Genomic DNA, 10,396 nt, shown 5'->3' with positions numbered 1-10,396 from the left:
GCGCCGGAGGCTCCAGTCCGAGCCCAGCATCACTCGTGGTGGTTTCGCGCGCGCATCCCCCGCCAAGGTGCGACTACTTTTCGAGGAAAGGGAAAGAGATTCCGTCCTGGCGATTCCGCCACGCTTCCAACCCCTTTTTCACGCGACACCCCGAAACACGCCGCGAAACAATCGACCGACTGTGTCATCAAAAAGACGAGCAAAATACGAGAAGAAAAGAAAAGAAGAGGGAAAGAAATCGCAACGCATTGTTTCCGACGTGCTATGATCACCAGACGAAAGAAGGATCCAGCGAACGTGAGTGGACACCGTGAAGTAGAACGATCGTCGAACATGTGAAGAAGATGGAAAAATCAGCGGCAAAAGGATACGAATCCTCGAGGAGGAATATAAAGTCAAAACTACGGGAGAAAATATTTGCGTTCTCGAGGGAATCAACGAAACGTGTTGAAGAAAAAACGCGAGTGATTGTTTTCGAGACTCGAATGCGGTCAATTGCCACGACTTTGTAAACACAAGTATCAACGCGGGTTTTGTTTATCCCTCCCCCCACTCATTGGTGAGTCTTCTAGCCATTCGTGTTCAGTGGCCTGGAATCGAGAAATCTCTGGAATCTTCGTGTTTATTCGCGCTCACGTTCCGTAAAGTAGCGCCTAGTAAGTGGAAACAGTCGCTGAGATACAGACAAAGAGAGCCAGAGGACAAGGGACATTGGCAAAAATCGTTCCACAGGACGCGCATCTTCGTGCGTGATTTTACTCGTCGTTTCTCCAAGTGTGTGCGCGTTTCTTATCGAACTGTTCGTCTTAATGGAAGCTAGTACGATCTTAGCCGCGTAGTTGGACGGACCGACGAATCGTTGGTCGTTGAATATTCACCGTGGACGAGGGTGGACGATCCACGAGCGGAAAGTTCTCACCTCGCATCGTCGCTTATAATCACGTTATGAATGCACGACACGCCGTTCCGGCTTCGTAGCGGCGCATCATGCTCGGCTGCTTGAATGTGCCAGTGCAAGTGCGAGATCCGTGGTATCGACCCGTCGATCGCCGATAAATAAATCGGGCCCCGTGTTTCGCGTAACGTGTTCCGCGGAAGGTGATAAAGGGGAGAAACATATAGAGGAAGGAGAGAAATTTTGCGTCAGAGTGAGAGAGCAAAAGTATCGAGGGAAGAAAAGAGGAACGAAATTAAAGTGCGCGCGGGTTGGTTACTGGGGCGCGAATGATTTGTAGGTCGGATATTTCGAAAATTGCGATCGCCAGCTGTCGGAGGAAATGTTTCACCGAATGATGGCCAGATCGGTAGATCGATCGGCAATCGAAAGTTTTCCTTCCCTGTAAGCTCCTACTACCCTGTACTTTCTTCCCTTTTGTGTCACCACCAGTTTCTACCTTAAGCTTTCTGCGAATTGCGAGCGTAATTACAAGTGCCGCGGCTGAGAAATATTACAGGTTTCGTCTTTCCATGGAATAAGAATAACAGTGTCGCTGCAAATCCCTTCGAGGTTGCTCGATCGAATATTCTTCGCGTAATCGTATGTCGTTATTCGTTCGGTCACGCGATAGAATAGCTAGTAGCTGGTGAAGCTCGAAAAATTTATCCTGAAAACTTGTGAAAGTGCGTGCGTATTATTATTAGAACGGTTTTCTACCAAGTGACGAACGTACATAGAGAAAGGTGTTGGAGGGCCGATCGAGGATTTCGGAGTGTGTAACCACGGAGTTTCTGTCGTTCCACGAGTTCCATTCGCAATCGTGACGCTTGATTTCGTAGCATTGTCCGGCTCCCTGCACGCGGTCCAGTGCATCAAAGGCGAGGATCGCTTTCGTGTACACGGCAACGAACCAACAAAGGAAATACGATTTATTTAGAGGTGAGCTTCCAATCACAATGCGATCTTCTTTCTCTACTTTCTTTTTTTAATCACGTACACATCGAGGGGAATTATCCTTTTTACAATTTTCATTGAAATTTGATAAAACACTATCCGATATTCTGCTAACTTTATACGCTGAATTTCGTGGCAGTATCAACGGCTAGGTTTCAGGTCACGTGAAACGAACTTCCGACATTGTCTCGTAGCTGCGCACTTCGTTTCGGTGCGTCTGTTCGCGATGCAGCAAGTTTTGTTAGTCGAATCTTCCGAGAGCAAGTGTTCTAACTAGGTTGAATTAGGGTTTAATAACTTGCGAGCTAGAGCTTGGTGGCCGGGGCAGGATTTAACTGAAAGAGTAATTAAAACGCGTCCTCGAGTTTCATCTAGATTAACGCGTAAAAATATTATAGAACGATGAGGAGTAGTTTCAGCTGAAGTAGAATATTCGAGGGTGAAATATTGTTTCGAATGTAATAGATTTCGATGATCGAGGGAAGTCGAGTGGTAGGGAGAGGAACAAACTTCTCTGAGATCTTTATTAAAATTTCAGTCGGTCTTCTTTCCCGATAAAGTTTACCGATACTCTAACTGGCATTAGGTCCTCGAAGGTTGCTTTTCACGGGACGTTATTAGTTTTCTCAGACAATGCCCCGTTAAATTTATTCCCACCACGCCGCGGGTTCGGATACTTTGATACTTTAATCATCTTTCCTCGCATGCACCATCACGATTTATAAGTTCTAATCTCCGTAAGTGAGAATGAAACGAAAAGGACATTAAACTTTGCCCTTTCGCCTCGCCAGACTTTAATCTAGGTTTAACAAAGGCAAACGATATTTAAAAGAGGATAAAAGACACGAGAATAGGATATCGTTGGGTGATATATCCCATGTTAAACAAAAGTATAGAATGAACAGGGGAAGCTGTTGGTGAAACGTTTGACAAATATTTACGAACCGTTCGCATGAGGAAATCGCGTCGACATCATCTACAAAATTTATCGAAACAGTAACTTCGTGCTTGGCCAAGAATGCAGAGAGCGTGCCACCGAGTGTCTCTGTCGTAAAATGTTTACGATATTTTACGAACGTGGACCGACGTTCGAATCGAACGACTAAACAGCAGATAATTTTGTTATCCAATCGATTCGAAAGATTTCTGTCGTGTTAAACGACAATAGAATATATGAAACTTCGTTCGAATTCAATCATAGATAGTTCTAATGGGCAATTTGTCTTCTTTTTACCGCGTCGAGTAATTGCCTCGCAAGAATTTAATGGCATTTCCAGCTTACTTCTTCTATGAAATCGTAACGAATGGTCAAGAGAAAGGTTAATCCCTCGAATCGAAATCGTGGATTAATTTCTCATGAAAGAACGTTGACTTTGCAACTGGGAAATAGTCCATGCAGCGTACTTAATCCGTCCTCGTTGCTCGCTTATTATCACTGTTACGTGAAAAATTCGTGGAAATAAACGCGCGTGCTCGATTAAGCGAATCCAATCAAATTCAATACCATCCTGCGAGAAATCTGATCATTTTTTAATATCATTCCATTCCCCGCATTTCGCCCGTTCTTCAATGGCAACAGCAGCAGGCGGTGCCGCTTACACGCACTGTCAAGCGATATTTTTCGAAAACAACTGCCGCTGCTACGGTAAACAGGATTTTAGTTTCAATTTATTTAATAATCCCTTCGAAAACACAATTACTCGTTCGCGTTTCCGCTATATTTCTCGGATAATTTTCGGAACAGTCGTTCGATCACCACAGTGAAGTGGAAATAAATTTCCTAACTGATAATGAATACCGACAAATAATCCCTTTTACATGGAATTATTCTTGTTACGCGGACTATTCGAGTGGAATTCGGTACTCGTTTGAAGGAATACTCAATGCCCTATTAAAACTACTAAGCCACACGTTCCACCAGCTTTTCGTTCATTACGCGTTTATTGCTTTTCTAACGCTATACACCGTCTTATACTATTTTCACGCTACATACACTACCATCCATAAGTATTCGTATATTTCCATGTTATCGCAATTACTTGAAATAAAACTGTTTGAGCTGATTTTGACATCTAATCTTATTTAATATAATTGCTAGATATCAATGAAAAGAGTAGTTAATATTAATTGGTAGAAATAAAAAGAACAATGATTGAACAATGAATGAAAGTTGATCCTGCAATAGATATCTCAATTCATTGATTTTAAGTATCTCCAAATTACATTTATTCAGATTGAAATAAATATTTCCACAAATTTGTATAGATTTTGTAAAGTGTTAATTCATTCATTATAAATATACAGCCAGATGCATTCAACTTAAATTAAGATTTAATACATTTGATCGCAGTAGGAAGTAAAAATTTAATAGCAGAGGGAATTTGTAAATAAGACAAATATATACATTTTTTTTTATCAAATTCCACCAAGTGTCCAGATCCTTATGGACAGTTGGTAGTGTATGTATAGTCGGGAGATTTCTCAAAAAGATGGAAAAGCAAAAATGTTATCGAAATTCTGACAGTCGATGTAAAACGAAATTGCTCGCTTTTCGAAAATCGAAGCTTCGAAACGAGCAGAATTGACGCGTGTGGGTGGTTGGGGGACGGAGAATCAAGTATAATGGGTGAATCTAGCGCGAAACTCAAATGATTGATGGAAGAACGAAGGGGCGTGCAACGTGAACAGAGCGCGAGGAAACAGTTCGACGAACAAAAGGGTTGAGAGGAAGTAGTTATGCTTGTGTACCGAGCATGGTCGACACCTGGGATGCTCGAACGCAGTTAACTCGAATGCTTCTCGTAATAGCGATAGTACTGGAAGTCATCAATCGAATATTCCCGTTTAGTGACTTCTCTTGTCTTTCCTGCTGACAGGTATTTGTCATACGTTCGACTTGTCTCGAGAAATTTCTAGCTTATTCCATTGCTGTCAGCGTCCAGTTTCTTCCTCTGTATTTTTCATGAAATTCGGAATTAAAGCTGCTATTTAGTACTAATGCAACGGAAAATGTAATTAGAATCTCTAAAAGATGAATATATCTCTCTGCAAAAGCGTAATGTCAGTCTAATTTAGAAAGCTTTTACCACTTGAACTATCAAAGGAGACAAGGCTACTAATTTGTAGCTTTTCATAGGAATTTTATAGATTTGCAACAGAGTATTTTTGAGGGCTTGTGAAATGTAAATTCGTTTTGGTAAAATATGAATATGAATACAAGCTTGTTCTCATCAGTTTATACATCGCGTATTGAAGCAATTAGAGGAACATTTTCTATGTCATTTTCACTTTTATGTCAATTGCTTATGTTTCTGTTTTTTTCTTTTTTTGCTTTTTCTTGATGATTTTCCTGAAGTCAATTTTTATTATACCGTCATATGAACGAATCTATGAAGTTGTCCGTAATGGTCTTCGGCACTGTATAATATAAAAAGGAAAACAAGCTTTTATTTCTATACTTCATGAATACTCAAGTAACTTAATCTTTACAAATCTCTAGAAATTTATTGTTATATTTTTTCATATATCCTGCCATTTTCATTTGTCCGATACAAGCTTCATACTTCTATTGTTCAGTGGTTCGAATGTTAATCTGAATTTACGGGTTTTATATCGCTGCCATTTGCGTGATAGAGACACGTATCACCGAGAGAATGCTGGAAAATCCAAATCATGATCGTGTTCCATAAAAGTTTGTCGCATTCTCACGAATTTATTTTTCTTCCCAATTCCCGAGGAACGTTCTTAAAAGTTTTCACTCGTGATCTTGATATATTCTCGCGTTAAATTCGAATCGTACCGCGTTTTCAGCGCGCGTCTGACTTGGCAATTATTCTATTTCGAGATCCAGTCGCGGCCGCATCAGATAAAACGTATCTTCGCTAGTGATCTAGAAACGAACCAACGATATCAACGTGGAATAATTTTCCCACGTAATAAATTCATGATATCGCGGCTATTTGTATCAATAACGATGCGTCATAATATATCACGGATCGCGATCCTCCGTTAGGACATCGCTGATAAGGCATCTTACGCTACATTCCAATAGTGTGCACCTTTACACCCAGTTTCAATTAACTTTGCATACCGATTGAATTATTGCCTATAATATCTAGAATTCGAATGTTTATGCAAATTCAAGCTTGTCCGGATATAAAATACAAAAAAATACAACCTAGAGAGAAATTTATTTTATTCTTCGTGTATTGTAACAGATGCTTTGGATATTTTGTATATCTTGTATATTATGTGAATTTTAAACACTTTAGTGTGTTAACAAATTATATTTCTAAATTTTTGTTTTGTAATCGATATTATAAAACATGATCTATATATTGATTTATTGTCAAGTGAAGATTAACACGTTCTGGAGCTTCGTCATGAAGTATGTAACACAAAGATTCTTAACGTTTTAAGAAAATGTTGGTGCATACAATTGAAACAATGAATCATACACAGGGTGGTTGGTAACTGGTGGTACAAGCGGAAAGAGGGTGATTCTTTGGAGAGACTTTGAATTTTCGCTCGGTACGCGTGCGGTACGTTATAACGGATCTCACTGTAGATCGTTGTCTCGATGGAAAAATTAAAAAAAAAAAAGAAAAAAATTAAAAAAAAATGTTTATTCTATATTTTCGACTTCTTTTTTCGCGTAGAATCATCCCCTTTCCGCTTGTAGCACCAGTTACCAACCACCCTGTATATCTCTTATGTTTTTCTGTAATTTAAAAAATTGTCTTGCTATAGAAAAATATAATTATATCAGCAATGGACGAAAGAATGTGGCGTTAAAAATACCAGAATATTATTTTGTTTTCTCGGAGGAAGATAAAAATATGGACAAGGTTTTTTTTATCATGAGCTTTCAGTCAACCGTGAAATATTGAAATTCTCTACATATTCCAACTCCCCTTTACACTCTGCTTAAAATAATATTACTCATTCTTTTATTAATATTAATTTGTATATATATATATTTTTTTTTTAATATATTCAAAAACATTATATATACAATATTTATTCAATATTTTTAATTTATATTCTCCGTATTATGAATACTTTTTCATATTCATAATATCAAATATTTGTAATCATACACTGCAATACTAGTAAGTGATACGAAATTTAATGTACTTCAATTTAATTAATTGAAAGATAAATGGTGCAAATAAACACAATAGTATGCAAAAGCTTTTTCCATCTACCGTATATGATGAATTATCGATGTTGAGGTAAAAAGTACAGAATAATCGCATGAGAATACTACTAAACGATACGAAATTTATTCACACCCAATACTATGCAAATCATTTTTTCACCCACCGAATATAACAAATTCTCGTTGAAATAGAAATGACAATCTTCCGATTCAAACGTAATTGGTATCTAACACGTGTAAAAAAGCAGTGGATATCGAGGGTGCAAAAGCCATGGAATCGTCGCCGGAATATGTAATCCCGTTTCCGTTCAATATTCAAGAAGCCGGCTGCGCCACAAACGGGTCAAACTAATCACTCATGGGCTCACGCGGCCATAACGATTCTATACGTTTCAGAGCGAAGGCCGATTAGCAGATTTGTCATGCGACCAGGATATTCGGGGCCTCACGAATACCCCATTAGTGATCTCGACCAGACAATAGCCCTTATGCAAAGACGGAGGCAGACTCTGCTAAGTGAACGCCGGCCTCTGATCAATGGGAATCCTATATTTCGCGGGGGGGAAACAGTACGTCATCCTGTGCAACTCTGTCCGTGACATCGTCCTTTTCACTGTGAAATGGATTAATGCACGACACGCGGGACTGATGTTACCGCGCTTGCAACAAGGGCCACGTTACAACGTGTACTATTAACGGAGCGGCACTAGACGCCACGAATTTATGGCTGTCTCGAAAAATGTTGCCGAGAGTCGTTGGTTAATTGTTCAAGGCTCGCGCGAGTGCACCTGGAATTATTTAAAACGGCCTGTTACACCCTGGTTAACGAGATTCAAGTGACACCGTTGTCGTTTTACCGGTTTACATTTTATTATTGCGAAACTATGAGTTTGTAAACAGTTGTAGGACGATGTTTTATGAGACTGGTTAGAAGTGTGGTATGGTTACAGTGGCTACAGAAAGTATTTACGCCATTGTATTTATTATTATGCTTAAACGCTGATTAGCTAGGCCCAGTCAGTTTCATACGACTAGAAAGATTTGATACTATAAAAACGCCCTGTTACACCTTTGTTAACGAGATTCATGCGTGATGATAGCCATTGTCGTTTCAGCGGTTTGTATTTTATTATCGCGCAGCTATGAATTTGTAAACGGTCGTAGGACGATGTTTTATGAGACTGGTTAAGAGAGTGGCGTAGTTACAGTGTCTACAAAAAGTATTTACATGGCGTTATATTTATTATTGCATTTACAGTCACGAACAAAAGTATTGGCACAGCTTGGTTTGAATCATATATCTACAAATAAATCAAATAAAGAACATGATATATGTTCGGTTAATTTTTATATGAATAGTAGATGTGGGATTCATATTTTTACAAGACTCTACATATTGCGTTTGAATTGTTTCCGTAACAAGGAATAATGATAAAATGTAGAGTAACGGGTATTTTTGTTGAAACAGAATATTGGCACATTTGTAATTCTGTAGTACAATATGAAGTGAAATATTTTCCATGTCGTCCTTTACTTTTTATTATTGTCTTTAAAAAGTGTCCCGAAAAAGTTATTTCTTCTGCAACATAATCCAAAGCAAACTTTAATCTTTCCTTCTGATTAATTTTACTTATTGTTGCCTTTCCTCTTGCAACTTGGGATTGGTATCATCTGATATCTTTCAATACTTGGCTTATAGGATGAACATCTTTATTAAGGTCTTCGTTAATTGTGTGCTGAGATCTCTGAGGAAGAGGTAATGGGATCATTTTCCACAATATTAATAATATTCTTTTTTTTTTTTTGCTTGGTAAACTTCTCTGAACAATCAGATTACAAAGCATTTATTACATTATCTGTGTTAAAATCGTTTAATTACACTTTTAATGGTGAAACGACTTCTTTCCATTATATTCTCATTTACTTCTTTTACAAAATTTATTATTATTCTTTGCTATTAGTATTATTATTTACTTTGTAGATCATAATGTTTTCTTTTAGAAATGCGTAACTGAATAGAAAACAAATGAATGTCATTCAAACGCATTGAGCTCGCAGGTACGAAAGAATATACCAACATTCTAAAAATTCCTAGGATAAGTTTAACCGATATTTTTCAGTCGATGAAAACAACTGTTATTGTACATTTCATTATTACTCGTTGTTATGTAAACAATTAAATCGCAATATGTATAACCTTCCGAAAATATAAACCGAATAATTACTATTTATATAAAAATTAACCGAATATTGTGTTCTTTGTTCGATTTATTTGTAGCTATATAATTAAAGCCAAACTGTGCCAATACTTTTGCTCGTGACCGTATATATCGATTAGCTAGGTGCAATCATTCGCTAATACTTTCAAACGACTAGAAAAAATTGGTACTATGAAAATAAAACGTAGAGCGTAGTAAAACGTAGTAGGTGATTGTTTAGGTTTGTTAATTCGTAAGATAACTCACAAGGGTTAGAATGTAATACGTTCATCGTGGATCCGATTTTCAAGTTTTTAAAATACAATACCTTTCTTCATAAAACTTGATGTATCAGAAGTAACAAGGGGGAAACGTTATAGTGAAATCCAAGTCCAAGTCTGTTGATCCGATCATGATTAATGATACTTAGTGGTTAAAAGGGCGTATTTTAATATGGCATAGTTGGAAAGGGGAACAATCAATTTAATTCAAAGACATAAAACTTTCGGGTGATAAATCCATCAAGTTTCGTAAAAAGAAGAACGCTAACGACATACATAATCTAATAACCAATATTTTAAACATCTATATTTTTCCAGAGAATTTAATTCCATTGATTTACTATCTTCGATGTCAATATTTTTCAAGAGAATTCCACAGACAAGCCCATTGACAGTTTTCATTAATCTATATTTAATTAACGAGATAATAGATTTTAAAATTGCTTTCATATAAAATCAGAAAATCTGACTTATCGTATCTTTCTCCTGCGTCCTCGTACGTAAAATATTGTGTGTAAAATATTCTACCACAATTTCGTACCTTTGGTTATCTAAAGATTATAATCTAAAGCTATGTACTTATTTGCCATTTCATATGCACGTCGTACACAGTGAACTTTGTTTTTAGCATGCTGCGTTAATTTTTACCTCTTACGCACTTCTAGCCTCTTAGAAAGTAGTACACGTCAAAGGCTAAACCTTAAGTCACGTTTATCCCAACTTCTTACGAGAATCAGTTATATGGGCCGTAAAAAGACGAACAGCGAACAATAAAAAGGAATTCTGCTCTTCTTTTGTAATGTCTGCACGTTTTCGATGTCTTATCGTTTTATCACTGACGAAATCGTCGAAATTAGATCACGTG

At 37.6% G+C, this 10,396-nt stretch overlaps 1 protein-coding gene across 5 annotated transcripts in view; it reads left to right on the top strand.

Annotated features, from left to right (window-relative positions):
- The first annotated feature begins 6 nt into the window (after positions 1-6).
- LOC100740132 (basement membrane-specific heparan sulfate proteoglycan core protein) overlaps positions 7-10,396 on the top strand; it is a 180,890-nt gene continuing 170,500 nt past the window's right edge. For 4 of the 5 annotated variants that reach the window (XM_003487606.4, XM_024366013.2, XM_024366011.2 and 1 more), the window contains exon 1: positions 9,052-9,110. In XM_003487606.4, the coding sequence (XP_003487654.2) occupies positions 9,083-9,110 (28 nt within the window). In that variant the 5' untranslated portion in view covers positions 9,052-9,082. Of the gene's footprint in view, positions 1,877-9,051; positions 9,111-10,396 lie in introns of those variants that run through there. The other variant, XM_024366012.2, reaches the window with a different exon arrangement.

This window comes from Bombus impatiens, unplaced genomic scaffold (assembly GCF_000188095.3).
Source record: "Bombus impatiens unplaced genomic scaffold, BIMP_2.2 scf_0166, whole genome shotgun sequence".
Classification (NCBI taxonomy): domain Eukaryota; kingdom Metazoa; phylum Arthropoda; class Insecta; order Hymenoptera; family Apidae; genus Bombus; species Bombus impatiens.
Note: the sequence above shows the minus strand (reverse complement) of the source record. Positions and strands in the feature narration are given on the sequence as shown.